The sequence below is a fragment of the Eschrichtius robustus genome, chromosome 7 (genome assembly GCF_028021215.1).
Source record: "Eschrichtius robustus isolate mEscRob2 chromosome 7, mEscRob2.pri, whole genome shotgun sequence".
Lineage (NCBI taxonomy): Eukaryota > Metazoa > Chordata > Mammalia > Artiodactyla > Eschrichtiidae > Eschrichtius > Eschrichtius robustus.
Window position 1 is genome coordinate 89452086 of NC_090830.1, and position 25452 is coordinate 89477537.

Genomic DNA, 25452 nt, shown 5'->3' on the forward strand with positions numbered 1-25452 from the left:
TGAGTAGCATCAAGTAGGGTTTCCGGGGATTTCGAGATAAGATAGCCCTGTCCTTCAGGGACTTAAAACCCATTGGGAAATAACAGTAAATATGATTTCACAGACAAAAATTACCTTCAAATGAATGTTTTTTACACTTTCAGGGAGGCAAGTAACTCCATGGAGGCTTTTCTTTCTTTTACTTTTTGCTTTAGGTGACTTGGTAGCAGAGAGTTCAAGAATTTTGCTATAGGCAAATGGATAGTTAACAGGCTTGACAGTTTCAACTTGAATATCAGATATCTAAATAGAGGTTTTGGCTTCAATGGGGTATAACCAAAGAGATCCTTACCTGTAACTCCCTTCACCAACTGCCAGCCTCTTTCAACCAAGAAATGAGAAGCTTGACAAAGTCATCTCTCCTTCCTGGAAATGAGCAATTCCCTTCACTCTTCTATAAGGATGGGAGGTAGCCAAGCAGACAGGCAACTCGGAGTCTTAATGCCCCCAATCCTCTACCAAACTAGATGTTTGGTAGAGGAGACACAGAAAGCGGGTATGCCCACTACTTTGGTTTTGGTGGTCTTAGTCAATAACCCTTCCAAGTTTTGCAGGGTTAAGCCACCTCTCATCCTTTTAGTCCATTGCTTCTCAACCCCAAGGAAGAAGGCCTGAGTGAGGCTGATGATTGCACACTGCTTGGGGCTCCCTGACACTGAGTCACAAGTATGGGGGCCCAGGGACACCTCTTAAAGGATTCTGGGAATAAAAGTTTTTCAGATAGAAATACACAGTATTCTCATGGACCAGCAGTTTGAGAAAACTCCCTTAGTCATTTAAAAAAGCTGGCTTCTTGGATGTTTCCGAAAACACCTATCTAAACATAAACGACACGTTTCAAGAGAATTTCATCTGTCGGTATATGATCATAAACAGCAAATTCTGAAACTGAACATATTTCTTTGTCCCATCAGAAAAATAAAATGAATTATTTAGAAAAGCAAGCTCTTAGAAAACTGTATCTTGCATATAATGGGTTCTCAGATTATTTGTGGAATAAACTGTTATTAAAATTTTAGAATGAGAAATGACAGGGTTTTGGGGTTTTTTTTTTTGCATATAGCAGATATCTGTTGCTATAAGCTTGCTTCCTCATTTTGTTCAGGTCTTTATTAAAAACTTTCTTCATTCTGAGAGGCCCTCCCTGACCACCCCTTTTAAAATAATTTAAAATAGCACTTCCTCATCCCCACTCTCCAGCCCCTATTTACTTTAAATTGACTTTATATTTGTTTACTCTCCAGCTTCCACCACCACCCACCCCCACCCCAGCAAATTAGCACCATGAAGACAGACTTTCTTTTGTCTACTAATTCTTGGTGCCTAACACAGAAAATTTGCATGCATTAGGCACTCAAATACATGCGGAATAAATATGACTATCTCTTGACTCTTAAAACTTAAGATAGAAAGACAGAATCCATGTTAAAATTTTGACATACATGTAAGTCAGTGCCTGTGCATGTCATGGAAGTAATAAATGGCCCTAAAAAGCAAACGTACCAGGTCCTAAAAACTATTCCAGAAAAAAAATCCAAAATTTGTAAGTAATATTAAGACCAGGGCTTCCCTGTTGGCGCAGTGGTTGAGAATCTGCCTGTCAATGCAGGGGACACGGGTTCGAGCCCTGGTCTGGGAAGATCCAACATGCCGTAGAGCAACTAGGCCCGTGAGCCACAATTGCTGAGCCTGTGCGTCTGGAGCCTGTTCTCCGCAACAAGAGAGGCCGCGATAGTGAGAGGCCCGCGCACCGCGATGAAGAGTGGCCCCCACTTGCCGCAACTAGAGAAAGCCCTCGCACAGAAACGAAGACCCAACACAGCCAGAAATAAATAAATAAATAAATAAATAAATAAATAAATAAATAAATAAATAAATAAATAAAAAAAATTAATTTAAAAAAAAATTAAGACCAAACACTGGTTTCAACAAAAATTGCTTAATTAAAAAAATTTTAAATTGAAGTATTCAGGTATACAACATAGTGATTCACTACTTTTATAGATTATGCTCCATTTAAAGTTATTACAGGGACTTCCCTGGTGGTGCAGTGGTTAAGAATCCTCCTGCCAATGCAGGGTACAAGGGTTTGAGCCCTGGTCTGGGAAGATCCCACATGCCGCGGAGCAACTAAGCCTGTGTGCCACAACTACTAAGCCTGCGCGCCACAACTACTAAGCCTGCGCTCTAGAGCCTGAGAGCTACAACTACTGAGTCCGTATTCCACAACTACTGAAGCCTGCACACCTAGAGCCCGTGCCCTGCAAGAAGAGAAGCCACCGCAGTGAGAAAGCCCGAGCACCGCAACAATAGGTAGCCCCCGCTCGCCACAACTAGAGAAAGCCCGTGCACAGCAACAAAGACCCAATGCAGCCAAAAAACAAAAAGTTATTATAAAATATTGGCTATATTCCCTGTGCTGTACAATATATCCTTGTAGCTTATTTTATACACAGTAGTTTGTACCTCTTAATCCCCTACCCCTATCTTGCCCCTCCCCCCTGGTAACCACTATTGTTCTCTATATCTATGAATCTGTTTTGTTTTGTGAAATTCACCCATTTATTTATTTATTGAAATTTATTTTATTTTTTAAAAATTAATTAATTTATTTATTGAAACCGTGTCCCCTGCATTGGCAGACGGATTCTTAACCACTGCGCCACCAGGTAAGTCCTGTTTTGAGATTTTGATAGGGATTGCATAAAACCTGTTGATTGCTTTGAGTAGTACAGACATTTTAATATTATGAATTCTTCCTATCTATGAACACAGGATATTTTTCCATTTCTTTGTATCTTCAATTTCCTTCAATAATGTCTTTAACAGAGTATAGGTCTTTTATCTCCTTGGTTAAGTTAAAAAATTGTTTAAATACTAAAATGTGTTTATACAAATTGTCACTTAGTGAATAGGCATTACTTAGGCATATTATTTAGTGGAAACTATGCTAGGCCAGGGATCTGGGTTGGGTGCAGTGCCCAGCATTTCCTAACTAAGTGAACTCACCCCAATAGCAACTGCTGTGGGCATCTGCACTTGCTCACCTGGGGAGGTGCAAACAATGCTCTTAGGCTTCATGCCAGAATTGCTTGGGATAATGTGTTTGAGGCAGCTGGCACAGTGTCTGCATGTGGTCGATACTTCAATCTCAACTATTTTCACTGCTATTATAAGTATTGCAAAGTAGTGGCAAATAACAAAGAAATGTAGTTTTTAAAAAGTCTAAATGGATAGGATTTTAAACAAGCAGCTCAATAACCTTTGATTTTATTACTTCTCAAGACAAATTCATGGAGGTGGTAAAACAGTGCTCTATTAAGAATCAGCATTTTTCCTATTACAGTTGAAGCACTTTTTTTCATTGTGCTTTTAGAGTCTATGGAAATAGTCACTAAGTTACATTAATTTTCCTTGCTTTCTTAAGTGGGGGAAAAGTTACTTTCCCTTACCCAGTGCTTATAACTAATGCATTCAGTGGGAAACGAAAAACAGCTTGAAATACTAACATTCATAAATCAGACAGCAATCCTAATGTTCTAGACTTAAATGCTCATTAGAAAGCAGGCCACTCCTTCTACAAAACAGTGTAAACAAAATCTATTTTATTGCAGAAGTCCTGGAATGATATGAGTCAGAAACTGCATGTAACAAAAAACATGTTTCCACTGGATGGCACCCAGGAATTCCTGTTTGTAAAGTGAAATTTTCTTTCCTAGCCACACCCATTTAGAGAGCTCAACTGCAAGACACTGAAGAGTAGTAGTTACATAAATCACCTCACTCCACAGGCATTTTCTGCAGGCTAGGAACCAATGAAGACTTCTAGTGAATTGAGGCAAGGGACCACTATAAGGAAAGTAGTGGAGTCAGGGAATAAGCCCTGGGGAACTGATAAGGGTGAGAGACCTAGAAATGAATGCAGGGGATGCCTGGGCTAAAGAAGACATATGCTTTCATTTTTAACTTTCTAATTAGTGACACGTGAATGTTTTTACGTGTGGAATTTGGCAGATATACTAGTACAGACTCCAGTAATACAGGAATTACCCATACCCAAGGGAAGGCTAGTTACTCTTCTTCCTCTGGGATTGGAAACCAAAGATAATTACTAAAAATATACTGCCCCCTGAAAATTCTTTACCACATTCTAATGAATGCTAAGAATATGACTGCAAAAAAGACAATATGCTCCAATAAATTTGTAAATTCAGTGGATTAGGAGATATTAGCACAATTGGTGTACATGAAGGACAAAATGATATGACATATACTTTGAAGTTCTGAAAGAAGGGGAAAACCTAGCATTTTTGAATGCCTACTGTATATCAAGAATAGTAAATATGAAGACAAAAGTTGTTCAATAAAGCCAGATACCCACATGCATAAAAGAAAACCAAAAAAACTTAAAACATTTTAAACCAAAATGAAGCAAGAAGGACCTTATTTGCAGTATGAATATTCTCACTTTTTATAAAACCAAGCCTTTCTTTCCCTCTTTTCTGTGGCACAGAAGGCTAAAGGTAAGCAAGACCAACAGGGATTGGATGCAGCACAGGGATAGAAACTAGAAGGAACAAATTTTATTACAAAAATGGAGAACATATATTATAGTTTTTTGGTGTCCTGAAGTCTCAGAGCCTACGATGACACGAGCATTGCTACTGTTTGGGAAGAGATCAACTGGATCTTTGAACGACAGATGTAATAATGGAGGTAGATGCTTCCAATGGAAAGCACGAGTCCATGGCTGGGTACATTAGAAAGGGAACTGGGTGATTATACAGATGTGGACCACAGGTCTGATGTCATTATAAATAGGGTCTGGTGGGGAGGAATAAATTAGGAGGTTGGTATTAACATTTACACCCTACTCAATACTCTGTAATAACCTATCTGGGAAAGAATCTGAAAAAGAATAGAAATATGTATATGTATAACTGAATCACTTTGCTGTACACCTGAAACTAACACAACATTGTAAATCAGTAAATTTGTACTCCAATACAAAATAAAAATTAAAAAAAAAAGAAAAAAAAGAAATGGGGTCTAAAATCAAGGTCCACGGCTGAAAGAGTAATCTGTGCTTTCAGTTCACCAGAGGAAAGAAACACCACCCATGACAATGTTTATTATTTATCAAACTTGGTAAAGTTGGAGGAAAGGTTGGTGATAGAATTTTGAAATCATACCATTGATTCTCCAGAGAAATTAACTTAATATATAGTTATTTTGAGCTAACTAGTAATCAGATGTTTCAAAACAACATTAATGAAATGCAGACCTCTGCAAACTATACACAGCACAAAACATTTCTCAGCCTTTTAACTTAACTCCCAAATATTTTCCTTACTACCCTCAAGAGCCTAAGATTGGTGTACAGTAAGTTTTTCTAGGAGGAAAAAAAAAATCAAAAGCAAAAACTGACTAAGTTGCTATGGTGATAAAGAAAACACACCAGCTGATTACTTTGAAAAAGATGCAGTGAAAACCACAACTGAGTAGCTTGAATTTTTCTCCCTTTTGCTAGCTGACTCAAACCCAAAAACATACAAAAAAGCTCCTAGCGACTAAGTCACCATTGTTTTTTATGATGAATCATTAACTAAACACATTCATGAAAATTCAAATGGGATTTTAAAAGTTACTTGAACCTGGATCTTTTAACAGTGTTTGATTTACTGACCAGAAATTCAATTTCCAACTGTATTGTCTCTTTTCAGAAACTATTTACTCAATAACCAAGAGCTCTACCACGAGCACAGAACCCCAGAAAGGCAAAGAGGACTTAGAACTCTTAAAATTCATGCACTAATACACTTGCCATTTACTCATTAGAACCTATTTTCTCACTTAATAATATTCCCTAGCTCGCAATAGAAGAGCATAACTTAATTAAAAATGAGGAGAGGAGGGAAAGCAGCAGTGAGGAACCAGTACCTACCCACCAGCAAGTAATGACCATGTAAAATACTAGAAGTCTCACAAAAATTCCTTCAGCTCCAGGAAGGAGCATTTAGTACAGAAACTAAGGATTGCTTGACAGTATCCATGTACCGTTCCATGTAAGAAGGCAGGGAACAAACACTTTACAGTCTTAACCCATTATCAAAATCTTTATTTTAAGCATTTTGAAAAGACAAAACTAAGCTTTCTGGGAAGCAAATGTTTAGCTGCTGTCGGAAAAACGAAATGAAAAATATATTTCTTCTTTCCATTAAAATTTCAAAATTATGTAATACATACGCATGTTTTCAAAATTCAAATACAGAAAAAGCTGATGTCTCCTGATTACCACTTATGACCCCAATCCTTAGGGGTGACTATTCTTGGCAACTTAAATGTATATATAACCTTCCAAGTCATTTCCCAGCGTTTGTGTACATACATATCTATAGAACATAGAACTGTTTTGTGTTGAAGTATTTAACTTACTGCCCGATGGACGGAGGAAAGAATATGAATTAAAAGGGGGATTCTGTTAATTTTTGTTTTATAGATTCCTTATTCTGATAATAACACTAAGCTTATCTTATCATATCTTCATACCAAACAGGTCCTGGAAATGATGTTAGTAAAATTGGTGAATATAAAGTGGATAACACTTAGTAAAAGACAACAATTTGTTATAAAAAGATTCAAAGAGGTAAAGGCTCACAATTTCAGATATCTAGTTTCCTATCTATTATTTACAAGTCTAGGTGATATCTGAGAGGGATCTTAAGAGAGGACGAGAAGAATTATAGGGATATGGGAGACAAGGTAGGGACTGGCATCACACTTTTTTTGCAAGGGTAAGATTGAGAAAAACATATGCCTGGGGCTTCCCTGGTGGCGCAGTGGTTGAGAGTCTGCCTGCCGGTGCAGGGCACACGGGTTTGAGCCCTGGTCTGGGAAGATCCCACATGCCGCGGAGCGGCTGGGCCCGTGGGCCACAATTGCTGAGCCTGCGCGTCTGGAGCCTTTGCTCCGCAACAAGAGAGGCCACGATGGTGAGAGGCCCGCGCACCGCGATGAAGAGTGGCCCTCACTTGCCGCAACTGGAGAAAGCCCTCGCACAGAGACGAAGACCCAACACAGCCATAAATAAATAAATAAATAAATAAATAATTTAAAAAAAACAAAAACAAAAAAAACATATGCCTGTATTTCCATTTTTCCTAAGAATCATTTTACACCAGATTTCCTTTATTTTCAAAATTCAATCCTCTTTCCTAGTAACACTTCGTTCCCTGATACCAGTTTTCCTACCAGTGTCACAGATGAGAGTTAAATCTTTGACTCTCCATTCCATATATTCTACCTGTAGGTGAATCCTGAAGCTAACCAGGAGCCCATCAAGAGTTGCCTCATTAGAACAAAAGGTGCTCTTATCACCCAGGAAATTCCAAGGGATTTAGGAACTCTGTGTAGGATGCTCCTACCATCCCCCATAACTCAGGAACTTACAAGGGTTTCAGGGGCTCTGTGTCAGCAACTGGAGTCAAAGGCCAAATATCAGAACAATGGATACTCCCAGAACCCCTATCACTCAGGAAATTACAAGGATTTTAGGAGCTCTGTATTAGGAACTGCGGGCAGAGACCACATAAATATTTATTATTCCATAAAACCTTACTTTTCACTATTTACAAACATATTCTGTCCTCATGACCCCAACACACAGTCCCACCTCCTGCCTGAGCTGATGCCACCCCCTCTACGACACCTCTATCTGAAATGACCTTTCCCCAGTCGAACTCCTAACCAGCCTTCCCTACTTCCAAATCAAGATGGTCTTTCCCGGGCATCTTCCTTGAACTCCTATTGCAGTAACATATTACCCAGTGTGCTTCCAACTGTGTCACTTACTGACTGGTTCCAGGAAAGGAAAATCAACCTTTATAATTTTCATTTGTGTCATCTTTCATATTTTCCTCTAGCCAAGCAGCAATTTAGAAAAATTAGAAGGTCTGACAGACTTTCTCCAAGAACAATCAAGAGAACAGCAATTCATGATAAACAAAGGCTTTTCTTAGTTTTTAGGAAGAGACACCCAGAAGAAAGCCATTTAAAAATTAGTGACCTGAGTAGTAATAAATTTTGACTAACTCTAAAGAATAAACAAAGTGCAAATTGCAAAGTGCTAAAAAAATTATCGCACTGAAGACCCATAAAGATACATGAAATAACACTCTGGTGGAGAAATGAGTTTTTCTGGCCGATATAAACTGTTTAAACACCAAAGCTCTTGAAACCTCTTTCAATGGAAAACTCTCTTTAAAATGTTCCTTCATTGCCTAAGTAATTACAACAAAAGGGACTGGTAAAGACATCACCTGTGAATGCATTTATTTTCTAGCAAGAAGTTAGGTCTTCTAATAGCTATTAACAAATTTCAAATGATCCAAAGTAGTAGGAATCATTGTGTTGATGGCATGACATGATTCTCAATCAGTGCTTACCCCATGATACAATTTGTAACTTTTTACATGAATAAATCCAGACAATGACTAAGAAGGTGGGTGCTGGAATCTGATGGCTGGAGCCTGAACCCAACCCTACTACTTACTGCTGTGTAACCCTGCGAAGGGAGACCTCACTCTTCAGCCTTAGTATCTGCATCCGAAAATCTGGGTCAACAGTGCATTCATGAGGTTGTTCTGAGGAATCAAAGCAGTGATGCATGAAAAGCTCTTAGCAAAATGCCTGGTGTACACCATGTAAGAGCTCAATAAATGCTATTATTGCTATCCCTTGTTTTGCCAGTTGACCTTTGTGAAGGCAGACTCTCCCAGGTACAGCTAGCTGCCTTTTGAAAGGTAACTAAAAATGTCTTGAGCAGCCCTCTCCCAGATTGTCCTCTTGCCCTTCATAAAACCTATCCTGCCTTTATCAGTAGTATTTCATACATTAACACTTCAGTCTTGATAGTGAGTACTTCAATCTGCATTAATTTCTGCCTCTGGAAAGGGGAAAACACTGATTCATCTGGATAGCTAGGTCAGTTTTAGATAATAGCTGTGGACTTAAGACTGTTCACGGTTATCTTGTAGGAAAGGACTGGGAGTAGAGCTGCTTCATCTTATAACTTTCACTATTATTAGAACATTTGAGTCATATGTATGTATTTTAACAGGGGTTTGTTGGGTAGAGCAATTATGGGCCATTTATGAATCAATGTGCTTCATTAAAGTGATATTAAAGGTTTTTTCCTTTATTATTTACATTATAACAACCTAATTATTATTGGTTGTTGGCAAAGCCCTCAGTATCTTTAACATAATTGGATAAGAAACAATTTTCCTAAGTAATCTAAATTATCACCAACAATCTAAACCCAGTTTCTTCCCACTGTATAAGTTATAAAATCTAAGTCATTTCTTAGAAATTTAAACATTGTCAGTTTATCTGGAGTTTGATACATACTACTGGTGTTTGTCCTCCAGTTTTTGATGCCCCAATTCCTGAAAAGTGTCCTTTGCATATTAAGTGAGCAGTAAGTGTTTGTCTTCCTGCATATGGGGTTTTTACTGCCAAAGCAAACTAGCTAGAGGGATTCACACAAAGTGACAGGAAGACTGAAGGACAACCTGGCTTATAGGTCTCCACCATTATCGTAGCTCTTCATTCCCTAGTATTTTCGGGGAGGGCATTTGGCTCCCATGAAATAAGAAGACCTTTATAACAGCAACGCAATTCATATTTAACTAAAAAAGTATTAAAAACAGCAATAACTCAGGGCTAAGGGCTAGAGGGTAGAAGACATAAACTACCTGTGTTCTAACTGAACTTCCAGGTTGAGTTAAATTTACATACAAAGACTACATTTACCTTGTGGCAGCAGACGTAGACACAGCCTCACACTCTAAAAATATTAGATAGCGTGAATTTATTCAAAGTTACCCGTTTTGATGGTTGTCAATTCAGCATAGGAGAAATAAGTAAGAAACATTTTTTTCCAGTGAAAGCAGAGGATGTCTCATTTTAAAACAGTATCAGTACCTTCTAGTGTTTTCTCAAAAAGCACTATCATTTACCACAAACTTAGATCCCAAAGGCTGAGGGGAACTTCAATACTGTACCGACTCCAACCCTTAGCTGGCTGCCCTGCCCCCAACCCCTGTATCCTGCCGCCCAAAGACAAGAACGAAGACCATCTACCTCCTACTGTTTCTTTTTTTGCATTCTGGCTCTTAAAAACAAGTCAGTGGGTTAACATAAGGTACACTTTTTTTTTGGGGGGGGTTGCTGATATTTGCAGTTAAATGAAAGATTTAGGTCAGTGCATCAGGATTCCATCAACTTTATTTAAATGATAATTTTAGAAAGTTCTAAGAGGAAAAATCAGTCACAGGAAATTTGGACTCAACATTTTTAATCTGAAGACCTGAGGGGGGTGGAGGATGGGAGAACAGGAGGGAATAGAAAATAAACTGACTCCTACATCAATGAACTGCTATCATCAATCTCTCTACTTCTCCCCCAATGAGTTAAATAATAAATTTCCTTCTAAAAAGGTATATTAATCTCAGGTCGAACCAGGGCCAATAAAATACAGAGAAGTTATTCTGAAAAAGTTAACAGGAATAATCACTGATAATGTTTTCAAACACGTAAGAACCTTTGAAAGTCTCCTTAAAGCAAATTCCCACAAGGTTCATCTTTGCTGAAAATATTTTTAAGGCCTCCCTTAAAACTTCCTTTCTGAGCATGAAGCACGCTCTCTTGCAAATCCTTAACAGATGCAAATCTATTGCCTTCATTTAAATATGGTTATGTGGGAAAAGAGAAGCACAAAAACAGTATGTATTATTAAATATTTACTTATTAAATATTTACTCAGTATAAAGTACACATCAGCCACCCTCAGGTTTTAAAACCACCTGTTTCCCTTACCCATATTATAAATTAGATTGTTGTTTGCTACAACCTTGAGAATTTTATGTCGGAAAACTCAGGTAAAAGGTTGCTCTTGATGAAAGATTAGAAAGCTGAGGGTTGGGAAAAGGATGATGAGGAGCAGACAAGGGTCCCCCCAGCCCAAAGAAGTTGGTCGAGAAGGCAGCTGAGTTAGGATGGGGAGAGAAAAGTGTGCTTTGGAGGGTAAGTTCACATGGCTTATCCAAAGCATTTTAAAAAATCTCAGTCACCTAATATATGCTATATTTCTAGAACTAGAGTGAGACCAAGGAGGTTAACAACTTTCTTGTACTGTTTAATTAGAGGGAAAAAACCCACTGAAAATAAGTCCCTCTTGGAATATACATTCTCTGCAACAAGACGGGGGTGATAAATGGGTAGGAAAATCCCAGAGTGTCATGAAAGCAAAGCATGGATGTCTACAGTACCCCCATTTTGCTGATCATCTATTTAGTATCCTGTTCATTATCTTTTTTTTTTTTTAATTATTTGTTTATTTATTTATTTATGGCTGTGTTGGGTCTTCGTTTCTGTGCGAGGGCTTTCTCTAGTTGTGGCAAGCAGGGGCCACTCTTCATCGCGGTGCGCGGGCCTTTCACTATCGCGGCCTCTCTTGTTGCGGAGCACAGGCTCCAGAAGCGCAGGCTCAGTAGTTGTGGCTCACGGGCCCAGCCGCTCCGCGGCACGTGGGATCCTCCCAGACCAGGGCTCGAACCCGCGTCCCCTGCATTGGCAGGCAGATTCTCAACCACTGCGCCACCAGGGAAGCCCCCTGTTCATTATCTTAAGCACTCCCAAAATATGTTGAAGAGCCTGCATAGCTATCTGATCCTCCCCCATCCTTTTCTCTCCATAAAGTCTTTCAAATTTCTTAAGATAATAAATTTATCACTTTGTAGAGGCTGATTTTCTTTCACATTATCTTGTAATGCTTGCTACTATTTATTAGTTGCACTTCCGTTTCTCTGTTAATATGCTGGGATTTAGTAGTGCTTTCACTAGCAAGCCTTCTTGTAAATGGGATAAATATAACAGAGAATTGTATCTTACATTCTAGTAGGAACAAGTGTTACAGTAACAGTGCTTTCTATAGCTGATGCAATTTGTTGCTAAGTTTATTATTATTTTGGTATAAAACTGCTGTGGCAAGAGGAAGAGGACTAACAAACTAGGGCAAACTTTAGTTGCTTTAGTGAGTCTGTGGAGTTGTGACTCATGATAGGAGAGGGCCTGGCATAGAAAGAACAGAATAATATAAAGAACTTCAAGGAAACGAAGTCAGATCCTGCAGAAAAACAAATATACTGGTTTTGCTGCATACCTTTTAAGCAACTGGAAAATACTGCCAACAAGACAGTATATAAACTTGATGTCCATTCTAAAGAAACACTGCAATTTAATATTTGCTAACTTTGCCTCTTCTTCCAACATCTTTGCTTTTCTTGGGAGCTTGAACTTGTATTCTTGGTTTCGAGAATAAGGGAGTGGATAGGAAGAAGGCGCTGTGGTGCTGTAGATGGACAGTGTGTATGTTTTACGTATATTGGAGCTGGAAAGGGAAACCAGAGGTCAAAGTGGTTCAAACGTTGGTTTTAGAAGAGGAAACTGAGAGCTACAGGATAATTAAGCTCTAAAGGTTAAGTCCTAGAAGTGGGTGGGGTCAATGCAAATTTAGCAAGTAGTAGAGGTAAATCATTTACCTTTGTAGTTTGAAGCAACCTTTGTTCCTGGGCTAAGAATGCCAGCAGAGCTCAAATTTTTCTGCTAGAGAGATTTCTAAAAATCATCCTTAGAAGTCAGCTGGTATAACAGAACACTGGACCAGATTTACTGAGACAAAGGGTCTAGACCAACATCCTCTGTGCTTATTAGCCAAGCAACCTCCAGCTAGACTCTACCTCCTCGGGTCCTTTATTCTACATAATTTTTTAACAGAAAAAAATGGTTTTGCCACATTACTTTTAAGCACCATTAAAGATGCATTGTGCGATTTTAAGGGGGGAAAAGTAGGGGGGGAGAGCCTTTATTTGCTCAAAGAAAGCAATCTGACTGCAGAAGAAGCCAAATCTACAGACATTCAAAAATTTAAACTACAGGATAACTTGGTGACTATCAAATTTTAACCGACTCATCCCCTTTCTTCAAGCACTTTATCTTTTCCTCAAGCTCAAATCTGGTGCTAGCCTGGACCAGTACACACCCCCAGGGCTATCTCATTCTATTGGCTGGCGGGCCGTCCTGCAGTCTACACCCTTTAGATTTACTGTCAGGATGCCTGGTGTTTGTCAGATGTTACACTGCTCATGTATTACCTTTTTTTGTGTGTGCAAAACTGAAGCTGCCAGAGTAGGAAAGTAATTTAATAAAAGATCGAAGTATAATTAATAAATTCATTTGGTTAGTAAAACTCTGGATTTCAAACCTAAAAGGCAATTCATTTTGTATGTTACTGTATCATCTGTCACTGTTGTACAAAGGGTGAAAAAACCCGAAAACAATTATTTTGTGGTTTGCGTTCGCTTGAGTCATAGAAGCCCACAAAATCTTGTACAGGCACAATCTGATGGGCCGGTCATTTCCTTTTCTACAAGTGATTTCCGTCAAGACCCACCCTGTTTGTCACAGTCGCTAGGATCAAAAGAGCGGTGCAGTGTCTTCTGCATACAGCATCAACAAGCATAAGCCAGGGATGACGGCTCGCGGGGGAAGGACCAACTACGTGGTGGGGATAGGGCGGAAAATTCACTATCCACCTGAGCGTGACACATCCCAGGCCGGGGCTGGGAGGGAGCGGGGAGCGTGGGAGGAGGACAGTGCCCGCCGGGGCTGAGTCGAGCCGTGACCCGGAGGCAGGAGGCAGGAGGCCGGGCGAGGCAGGGCAGGGCCGTGGAACAGGGCGCGAGGGGCTCACCTCCCTTGCAGGGCGTGCGGTGCTGGCTGTGCTGGGCCCGGTAGCCCTCGATGACCTCCCAGGAGCCGTCGTCGCGCCGGATGGGGAAGGACAAGCTCAGCACATGGTTGCAGGGCTTGATGATCCGCAGGATGCCACGCACCCGGTTCCGCTTCTGCTCCTCGCTCTCCCGGGTCTTGAGGTCCTCCACCAGCTTGTCCTCCACGATGCTGGCGCCGCGGTCGAAGAAGCCCTCCACCATCTTGAAGAAGTTGGGGTCGTCCTCGCGGTCGGCCGCCGCCTCGCTGTACTGTCGCCGGCCGGGCGGCGCGAGCCCCGGCTGCGGGGCGGCGGCGGCTGCAGCGGGCTGCCCGCGGGCCCGGCCCAGCAGCGCGGCCGAGTCGGCCGCCGCCGAGCCTAGGGCTGCGGGCCCGACGCGGGACAGCAGCAGCGCTTCACCCAGGCACCGGTACATGGCGGCAGGACGGAGGCCGCGGAGGCAGGCGCTCTCACAGGCCCGGGGACGGACAGAGGGAGGAAAGGCCCGGCGCGGGCTGCCCTTTTAAGCCGCAGCTTCCTGCCTTCCTGGCTGTCCCCTCCCCTCCGGCGCTCGCCGCCTAACGGGAGGACGGACTCTGGGTGCAGTGGGCCAACGTCGCCTGTAAATTGCATGGCAGGGGGCGCGCGCCGCCCAGGGAGCCGGGGCGGCGGCGTGCGCCAGCGGGGGCTCTCGGGGGCGCGCAGGCGCGGGCCGTCCTGGTGCGCATGCTCGCAGGGCGAGGGGCGGGGCGAGGGACCCCGCAAGCTTCCGGGATCTGAGGGGAGCAGGTGTCTCAGGTTTGTGCGCGCCCTGGGCCTCGTCCGGGGAGGGTGTTTTGCCGGGGGAGGGGGCCTTCTTGGGGAAGGGGCCTACCCGCCTCTGGGGGGCGCTGAGAGTCCGGTCCCGGGACCTCGCGCGGGTGAAGGTGGTGCGGTCTGGCGGTGGGCCGAGGGCGAATGAGTCATGGGTGTCCCTCCTTTCCGCCCGCGCGCCCTCGGGCGCGGGGCAGCCATCCTGCCACCCCTGCGCCTGTCTTGGGGCGGCCCGGAGAAGCAGCGTTTGGAGGTCGGGCTAAGAGCTTGGCTTTATCCGCTGGGACTTCGAAGAACTCTCGTCATCGGAGTTGGAGTTTTGAAGTGGCTTGCAGGAAGTGGAAAGGAGAAAGCCTGGGAGCTGGGGAATCCCTTACCTATTGGCTTTCACCACTTTAAGTTTTTAATTTTGTTCCATTCAACCACTCAATGAGGTTGAGATGAAATAGTTGTGTAAATCGTTGTATCTTTCTAAAATTTACTGAGTGTGCTTCCCCATTTCAGAGATACGTTCTTGAAATAGTCTAAAAACAAGGACGCTATAGAAATGCAATAATACTCCCGGATATTCTTTCTCAGGAGTATATGTATTAATGGTCCAGAATAGGATTTGTAAACGTTAAAGGACATGAGGGTTTAATTATGTACTTACACATACTTGATGAGAAATGCTAAAGTTATACATTAGATGCTTGTAAAAGTCTAATGACTCAGTTTTTAAGACAAGCTATCAAAGGCCGCATAACCAGCTTTAGCGGTCCCAGTGTACGTTTGTGATTTTAAAATGGCACTTTTTTGACCTGCAAGACGATTTTGCTTCCTGACATTCACTTTATTCATCTGTTAGCATATGGAAGAGAATGTTTTAATTCTCACAGTATTCTGTACAGTATAAGGTGATAACCTAGATCAACTGAATTACATTCATCTATTCAGTGTGCTGTCAAAGCAAAAAAGGTGGAGCTTATCTTATTTTTATCTCTTTTTAGTATTATCTTATTTGCTAGATAAATGATAGTCATTATATTTGTATTGTGTTTTTCAGTGATAACAATTCTCTGGACTGAATCCTGAATTTGTCTTGTTGGTCAAATGATTAAGGTACTAAATTTCCTTTTCACTTGATAGTATTATTTTATATTGCAAAAACAACAACAAGCAAAAACAAAGTATTAGAATAAAGTGATTAGAATCAGTAAACGTGGAAATTTTTCCCCTTCAGATTAAATTCTTAGGTATGTTTTGAGGAAAGTGGTTTAAAGGCTTAGTTTTATTGCCCTTGTTTATCTCTTTCTTGATAACTATAGCCTTCAGAAAAATAAACGTTTAACTTTGCTTCTTCCCAGTTTTGTTCACCTGAATTCAAGAAGGTAGAAATGCTATGGAAGGAGTGAGGAAATTTTAATTGAGAGTCTCCTATGTGTAGATGTTTTACGAAATATCTCTAAAAGAACCCCTAAAGTAGATTTTTTAATTTTTAAAATCATTGTTTTAAAATTATTTACAAGTTCTAAAAAAAATTCAAACTGTATAGATTTTTTAAAAAGAGTGAAATCATCCAAACACTGTCCTGACCCCCACCTTCCCATTTAGTAAGTAGTTGGATGTTTCTTTTCATTCTGAAGTAGGTATTATAATTCCTGATTTATCTGGAGGGTGAACTGAGGCTCACAGAGACCAAGCAAATTGTTGATGATCACCTAGATGGTAAATAGCATGCTAAGATTCAAACCGTGTATCTGACTCCAAATTATGCTATTTCTGTTATTCCAAGAAGTATGTTAAGTATTTGTTGCATTTAGTCTAAACTTATTTACTGTGATGTAAAGTCTAGCGAGTTTCAGCTTTACACTGATGATTGCTTTATAAAATATACAGATATTTTGCAAATTAAAGTTTATTGATAATAATTTTCAGTTCAAAAGGTGGCTAGATTGGGGTTGACACGTATACACTAATATGTATAAAATAGATAACTAATAAGAACCTGCTGTATAAAAAATAAATAAAATAAAAATTAAAAAACAAAACAAAACAAAAAAACAAAAGGAGGCTAGAATTTAACTTGAAGGGAATTTTGGTCATTTGATAGCATTCAACAAAGACAACTGGTTTTCTGCCTTTAAGGTTTATGAGTTTTCCTTAGCTGTTTCAAAATTCCAGGTCTTTTCTCTTTGATTCGTAGCATGCGTTTGTGCTTTCAAGTGCTTTAAAAAATATTTTAGAATTATTTTAGGATTTAGAAAGACAGCATATAAATGCAGGAACAACATAGTTGTTTTAAAAATAATTTAATTTGGAAAGATAATACATACTTTCTACTTTCTGTCTCTAGATTTGTCTGTTCTGGACATTTTGTTTAACTGGAATCATGCAATCAATATATATGGTTCTTTGTGACTGGCTTCTTTCACTTAGTGTATGTTTTAAAGATTCATCCGTGTTGTAGCATGTATCAATATTTCTTTTCTTTTAATGGCTGAATAGTGTTCATTGTATGGCTATAGCCCTCTTTTTTTAATCTATTCATCTTTGATGGACATTTGGTTATTTCCACTTTTGGGGTATTGTGAATAATGCTGTTATGAACGTTCTTGTACAAGTTTTTGTTGGGATGGATGTTTTCAGTTCTGTTGGTTACGCACTTCGGAGTGGAATTGCTGGGTCTCTGTTTAATCTTTTGAGGAGCTGCCCAGCTGTTCTCCACATAAGCTGGACCATTTTAATTCCTATAGGCAGAGGATTCTAATTTCTTTGTATTCTCCCCAACACTTTTTTTTTTGCAGATTTTTATTGGAGTATAGTTGCTTTACAATGTTGTGTTAGTTTCTGCTGTACAGCAAAGTGAATCAGTCATACGTATACCTATATCCCCTCTTTTTTAGATTTCCTTCCCATTTAGGTCACCACAGAGCATTGAGTAGAGTTCTCTGTGCTATACAGTAGGTTCTCATTAGTTATCTATTTTATACATAGTAGTGTATATATGTCAGTCCCAACCTCCCAGTTCATCCCAGCCCCCCAACACTTGTTATTTTCTGGTGTGAAGGGGTGACTCATTTTGGTTTTGATTTGCATTTCCTTGATGGCTAATGATGTTGAGCATCTTTTTTATGTACTTATTGATGATTTGTATATATTTTTTAAAAAGAAATTCATATCCTTTTTCCACTTTTAAATTGGATTGTCTTTCTATTGTTGACTTGTAAGAGTTCTTTATATATATTAGATATAAATCCTGTATCAGATATATGATTTGCAAGTGTTTACTTCCATTCTGTGGCTTGTCTTTTCACTTTGTTGATGATGGCCTTTGAAGCACATAAGTTTTTAATTTTGATGAAGTCCAACTTATAAATGTTTTCTTTTGTGGCTTGTGCTTTTGGTGTCATGTCTAAGAAACCATTGTCTAATTGAAGATCGTGAAGATTTACACCTGTGTTTTCTTCTAAGAGTTTTGTAGTTTTAGTTTTTACATTTCAAGTTGATTTTTTGTGCATGGAGTAAGGAACGAATGCAGTTTCATTCTTTTGCATGTGGATAACCAGTTGTTCCAGCACTATTTGTTCAACAAAAGACTATTTCTTCCCCACTGAAGTGTCTTCACACTCTCTTGAAATCAGTTGACCTAGATGTGAGGGTTTATTTCTGCATTCTTTAGTTCTTTTCCACTCACCCATATGTCTGTCCTTATGCTAGTACCACAGGGTCTTGGTTAGTGCAGCTTTGTAATAAGTTTTGAAATTGGGAAGTGTGAGTCCTCCAACTTTGTTCTTTTTCAAGATTGTTTGGTTCTTCTGAGTCCCTTGAATTTTCATATGAATTTTAGGATCAGGTGGTCTATTTCTGCAAAGAAGCCAGCTGGAATTTTAGTTTTATGTTGAATCTATAGATCAACCTGCTGAGTGGTGCCATTTTAACAATATTACATCTTCTGATTCATGAACATGAGATGTCTTTTCATGTATTTGGGTCTTTTAAAATTTCTCTCAGCCATGTTTTGTCTTTTCAGAATATAAGTTTTGCACTTCCTTTGTTAAATTTATTACTAGGTATTTTATTCTTTTTGATGCTATTATAACTGGAATTGTTTTCTTAACTCCATTTTCAGATTATTCATTGCAAGTATACAGAAATACAGTTGATTATTGTATATTGATCTTTTATGCTTCGACCTTACTGAACTCATTTATTAGTTCTGATAATTATTGTAGTGGATTCATTAAGATTTTCTATATACAAGATCATGTCATCTGCAAGTAGAGGTAGTTTTACTTCTTTCTTTCCAATCTGGATGTGTTTAATTTTATTGCCTAATTGCTCCTTACTCTTTTTTACTGTTGTATAGTACTTCATTGTATGGATGTGCCATGATTATTTTTGCTATTCTATGATTGATGGATGTATAGGTTGTTTCCAATATCTTGAAGTTACAGTGGTGCTGCAGTGAATAACCTATTACACAGAATATCAGTTTTCAAACTCTTTCATCTCAGGACTACTTTACCTTAAGAGTGAGTGGTGAATTTGAACTTAGAAAGAATTTAATATCAGAATTTTGTTTTTCTTATAGAGTTGTTTAGTTCATATTTGACATAAATTTTCCTATCTGGATATTAAAAATGATATAATAAAACCAAATGATATAACAAATCAAATATTTAATTTTTTTAAAAGGGCTTTTAAAACAAGGAACTAAAAATCTTGATTTTTTATTTAAATCAGGTCCCCACGTTATTAATTTTTATTTATTTATTTATTTATATGGCTGCTTTGGGTCTTTGTTGCTGTGCGCGGGCTTTCTCTAGTTGTGGCGAGCGGGGGCTACTCTTCGTTGCGGTGTGCGGGCTTCTCATTGCGGTGGCTTCTCTTGTTGCGGATCACAGGCTCTAGGTGCACGGGCTTCAGTAGTTGTGGCACGCGGGCTCAGTAGTTGAGGCTTGCGGGCTCTAGAGTGCAGGCTCAGTAGTGGTGGCGCATGGGCTTAGTTGCTCCGTGGCATGTGGGATTTTCCTGGACCAGGGCTCGAACCCGTGTGTCCTGTGTTGGCAGGCAAATTCTTAACCACTGTGCCACAAGGGAAGTCGCCCCACGTTATTAATTTTAATAGGTTTTAGTTCTCAAGTGCTTGTCAGTACCTCATTAATCAGCCAGATGAGTGTGGGGGAGAGAGGAGTACCCCATAAAGAGGGGAGACCATTTGCAAAGGCCTGAAGATAAATGACACCATGGTTTGAAAATACAGGGTAGCGTATATTTTGGTTAAAAGCAATTTGATCATCATAACAGTTTGGCTTAAACAGCCATTATGAATATCTCCAGTTCTGTTTTTTATTCGAGTACTGGTAATTTTGGTGCATCATGGATTGTTTTTCAAGTCTTTGTTCCGTAGTTTTAAGGATAATTTTTTCTAATATTTGCTTTTGTGCTTCTGATTGATATTCAGAAAAGTTTGTAATTTTGGATTTTTTGTCCCCTTTAGTGAGTATGTTTTTGTAATAAGCAGAAAAACAGTAAAAGAAACTATATCCAAGAAAAGGATCTGAAATTTTCAGGGTTTGTAGTCTTTTTCCTCTTAAAAAACTTTTTTTTTCTTAATAAATCAAATGTCAGTTATATCTGCTTGGCTAGTTTGGCTAAGTTTTCATTTTGCTGTGTTGCTGAATAATATTCAACAAAGGTTTTATCAACTCTTGCTTAAGGGTTCTTTCCCTGTTATGAGTAAACATGAAAAATTGTAGTAGGTTCTTTATGCCTTTAAGCATAGCATGCAAGAAACAAGTGAGGTCTCTTAAAAATTAACTGTTCTAAGCTAGGATTTTGAACTCACGTGTGTGTAATTCATTATGTCTCTGTCTCTCTCTTTTTTTAAATTGATGTTAAGTTTTTTGCTTTCCTTATAGGTAAAAAGGATAGTACATTCAGTTATTCATTATTCAAGATGTCTCACCATTCAGCTCCACTTATTGATCTATGTGGATGACCCTCTATAACAGCAAATCTTTATTCTATCTTTAGCATTTTCTCTCTGGAAATTTTAGATCAGTTGTGATTTCAATATGGAATTAGGGAAAAGAAAGAAAGAAATTATAAGCTAAAAATTGCAACACATTTCTGATGCTGTTAAAAGCAAACATAACTGAAAAATATACTGGAGAAGCAAAAAGTACCTTCCCGTTGGCCATCATGGAGAGATGCAGAAGAAACAGACTTTACTGTGAAGGATAGATGTGTGTATAATTATACTGAGTTTGCTCCTTAGTGAAAGGCAGAAAAGAAAAACGTGAATGAAGCAGTAGGGATTAAGGTAGAGACACTGGTAATGTAAGCAGATAAGTTAAGGGTCCCTGGAGAAAGAGAACCAGGAGTGGTTTTCTTGACATAAGAGAAGCCATTCTGTGATCTAAGCCTGGCCACAATGCTTGCCCTTGAACAAGTCTCAGTAATTATGATCTTAAGGGAACTGAGGGAATGCAGGAACAGAGAAAAGGCAAACAATAGTGCAGTGATAAAGCAGAGTCCTAGTTCCTCCTCAGGGGATATACATAATAATATATCTTTGAGTTCTGCAGGAACTGAAGTCCCATCCAGGTGGAGGATGGAATGATGTTGACCCTCCTGACTTCGAAACACTAAAGCTTGGACTCTGTTGACCTTTGCCCCAATTTGTTTTTGTTTTGTGTTTTTTTGGCCATGCATTATGCCGAATTCTCCTCTGCTCAAGTGCCTACGTGAATATGCAGGTACCCTTACCTTAAAACTTCCCCACTTTTGCTGTTCTGGGAGACACTGCTTTGGGAAGGATCCCAGGTGTTCTCCTTACTTGCTGCAAGTAGTAATAAATCCTTCTCCCGATCTTTGGCTTGGTTGTGTTTGTTGGCTGGACACCCACCCAGAGGCCAACCCAGTTTTCAAGTAACAGTAATGGCTGGAGTTGGCTAAGTAGCAACAATTTAACTTCCTGATCTGGATAGCATGCAATGAACAGATATTCATTAGCTTTGTTAGTTAGGATGCTTTGGCCCTCAAGTAACAATATCCAAATAAAGATGGCTTAAACTAAAGCCATAAACTAACTAGTAACTATTATCCAACAAGAAGTCCAGAGGCAAGGATATTCATTGTTGGTACAGGGCTTAGTGATCCAGTACTTCAGGGACCTAGGGCTTTTCTCTGTGTTATTTTTAGCAACTTGGTGATATCTTTCCTCATGGTTGCAAGATTGCTACAGTGGTTCCAGGGGTCACATGCAGACACAACCAAGTATTATGTAGAAGAACAGCAGTTTCCTCCCATACATATCTCTTTATTGATGAAAAAAACCTTTTCCAAAGGCCTGCCAGCTTGCTCAGCTCTCTTAGGCCCCAGTAGCTAGGATTGGTTATTTGCCCATGCTCTTGCTGTAAGGGAGGCTAGAAAGAGGACTTTCTGGCACTTTTAGCTTCTGAAGTATAGGCAGGCTCTGCTGGCAGGGGAGAAAGTTGTGGAAGGAATAACTGTTCAATTGGCAGCCAACAGTGTTTACCATATTTGCCATCAAAAATAACATCCTCTCCATGCTATCTTATTGTGATAATACATTTTCTTAGAATACAAGTACAGTTTAAGAGGGGTGAAGCATTCTTAACCATGACACTGGGAATTGTGATGCTTATGGTTTCATGTTCTCTACATTGAGAAATCTGCAGATTCTAGTTCCCTTTGAAACTATCATCATTATGTTTCATGTTCTCCACACTGAGAAATTTGCAGAGTCTAGTTCCCTTTGAGACCTTATATAATGATGATAGTTTTAAGATTATGCCTCCTTTTTTTTGAACAGCTTTTTACCATTGACAGCTTGCGAGGCAGTAACTCCATGCTGTGGTGTTTGCTCTGTTGCCACACAAGAAGACAGAACAGAAACCCATCCTCAACTTCTGGGAAAAAAATCTGGCATTTATAATGAAATATCAAGTGCTCAAATGATTTCAACAGATTTTCAGATGAAGCTGCCATCAGTAACTTATTGTCGTTGGTGCAACACATAGGCAAATGGCTTAAATTAAGATGACTAATCTAGCATTTATGTTGAACTTAGAAGTTCTTCTTATCTTTGTCCTAAGGGTGGAAATGACAGCCTCATCATAGTCTCTGTTACAGTAACATACTGTCAGAAACACAGCTTGAGATAAGACTGTTTTGAAGATATATGGGTTAGCTATGTAAAGGTGCCCTTTACATAGTTTTGTCCTCCACAGTGTCTTCATCAACTGTAGAATCTTTATGATTGCATTCTTGTAGGGCCATCTAAAACCAAAGAAACACAAAGGGATTACATCTTAGATTCTAGAAGTTGATATCTGCCAGCCATACACACTGAAAATTCCAGTCAGCTGTTTAAAAAAAAAAGAAAAAAAGAATGAAGTATCAGTGAAAAGGTGTTAATACAGAAAGAACAAATATCTGGACTTCAAGAACGTGGGGTATTTCTGATGAAAGGTTCAAATTAAAGCAAATATTTATCCTTCATGTGTTTTTTCTAGGTCAGGTATAAAATGAAACTTTTGAATAATAATTATCTGGTATTTTTTATGTCTAATGAATTATAGACTTTGACTATCTTCTGTAATTTCATATTCTTTTCTGCCTTTTTAAAAAATACAATACAAACACCAGAAAAGTGAACCCAACCACATTCAAGAAGCAATCACAATTGGCTTTAAATTAATTAGAAAAAGTTTAAATGGAAAAACTAAAAAAAACAAGCCCTGAGAAGTTCCAATTCCTTGCCTCTTATGGTTTTCATTTATTTTAACACTTACTTAGAGAAAAATGAAAAAGTGTACAAATGAGAATAACAGAAAGACTATCCCTAAGTCCATGATACCTTTTTAACTACAGGTGTTCTTCACTGACCCAGCTCTTGGTGTCTGAACTCAGAAATAGGCTAGATGGGATAGCAAGGGTTGCTTAGATTTTATTCATAACCTATTTCTATAGATTCATGTTGTTTCTAATCTAAATCACAATTTTTTCATATTGGTTCTCAATATGGAACATTTACGTTTTTCTAATTTTTCTCTATAGTTATCAGTGAAAGCAGAAATAATTGGCAAAAAATCAACTACAGGAAATTCCCTGGCAGTCCAGTGGTTAGGACTCAGCACTTCCATTGCAGGCGACCTGGGTTCAATCCTTGGTTAGGAAAATAAGATCCTGCAAGCTGCACAGTGCAGACAAAAAAAAAAAAAAAAAAAAATCAATTAGAATTTTGAAAAGTAGGATAACACCTGAAAAATTTGAAATATGAAAGAATAATGCTTAAAAATATATATCTAGGATCATAAAAGCACTCCATGATGTAATTAAGGTAGAATACAGGTATCCCCCACTTTTGGAAAGTTCATCTTACTCCACTTCGCTTTTATGAAAGACCTACATTAGTACCGGTTTTCAATACCCAGAAGAAATCTGAAGAGGACTTTCACTTTATGAAAAAAGGTGAAAAGCAAAAATAGCGCTCGGCGTTTGTCTTGAAGGGAGCCAAGCCATTATAGAGACGGTGCACCACCAAGCTCCTTCTCAGGAACCACACTCAGCATGTCAGCATCAAACAGCCATAGCTTTGAACTGTTCCTGTGTGCATCTGTGCTTTATCTCAATTTGTCTTGTGCATCCATTACATAGATGTCTCCTAAGGTAATTGCTTCTTCACTTTACGCCATTTCGGCTTATGAAAGGTTTCAGAGGAATGCTCTACTTTTGCATAGTGGGGGAAAACTGTAATTGGAAAAACAGAAACAAAAACAATGACTAGGTATTTTTGATTTTTCCACTTTTGAAAATTGATTTTTTATTTCGAATAATTTTATTTATAATAATTTTTCTTGAAATAATTTTTCTTTAGAAATAATTTTAGATTTACAGAAGAGTTGTAAAGATACTACAGAGTTCCCTTCAACCATCTTTCCCTACTATCAACATCTTATATAGCCACGATGCATTTATCAAAACTAAGAAATTAATGTCGGTACAGGTATATTTATTTTTGATTGTCATTTCAGCCAAATTATCATGTTGACCAACATGCTTTTTGCCAAATTACCTGTAGCTGTACTATGGATCTTAATCAAGATCACTGCTATGTCCTCATAGCAGGACGTGCTTTCAGGTGATCATGTGACCTTAATCCCTTGTTCCTCAGGCTACAGATGATTGATTGCCTTTTAGGAAGGTGCCTTTGGGCAGCAGGTGCCTTTTGGCCTGCCATGTCCAGTCTAAATGCTGGCCCAGAAACCTATGACGTGACTTGGTCAGAAAGATGACTTTCCAATTTTAATTTCATTTCTCATCTATGTGTATCTTTATGATATCCTTGTGATATCCTTGTCCCCCCTTCTAAATGTGGTCCAGGTGTTTTCTTTTTTTAAACAAAAGAAAATCCTGGTCATAATGATATGAATTAGGTAGCTCTGTCATAGTTCACTGTGGCTGGAGTGTGAGTATATGTGTTGGTGGGGGAGGGGGAGAAGCAGGAGAAGAAATGGGAAGAGATCAGGTGGGGCAACTCACCAGATGGTGTGTCTCTTCAGAGGACCATTTCATTGACTTTACTGATATCCTCTGTTGTATATTCGTTCTTTGTGATTTTTGATTCTAGAGATGGGGATCTTTCATACTTCTATGACATTTTCAACTGTTACCTCTTCAAATACTGTCTCTACTCAGTTCTGTCATCTCTCACTTTATCTTATATGTATCTTACCTATTCTTTTTATGCAACTTTT

The 25452-nt window shown here is 39.1% G+C and overlaps 2 protein-coding genes across 7 annotated transcripts in view; one reads left to right on the forward strand and one right to left on the reverse strand.

Annotated features, from left to right (window-relative positions):
• GLUD1 (glutamate dehydrogenase 1) overlaps positions 1-14474 on the reverse strand; it is a 39212-nt gene extending 24738 nt beyond the window's left edge. The window contains exon 1 of the mRNA XM_068548016.1: positions 13853-14474. Coding sequence (XP_068404117.1) covers positions 13853-14306 — 454 coding nt within the window. The 5' untranslated portion in view covers positions 14307-14474. The remainder of the gene's footprint in view (positions 1-13852) is intronic.
• Positions 14475-14605: 131 nt separating this feature from the next.
• SHLD2 (shieldin complex subunit 2) overlaps positions 14606-25452 on the forward strand; it is a 94575-nt gene continuing 83728 nt past the window's right edge. For 5 of the 6 annotated variants that reach the window (XM_068548017.1, XM_068548020.1, XM_068548022.1 and 2 more), the window contains exons 1-2: positions 14606-14668; positions 15729-15784. The gene's annotated coding sequence lies outside the window, so the exon portion shown is untranslated. Of the gene's footprint in view, positions 14669-15555; positions 15641-15728; positions 15785-25452 lie in introns of those variants that run through there. The other variant, XM_068548018.1, reaches the window with a different exon arrangement.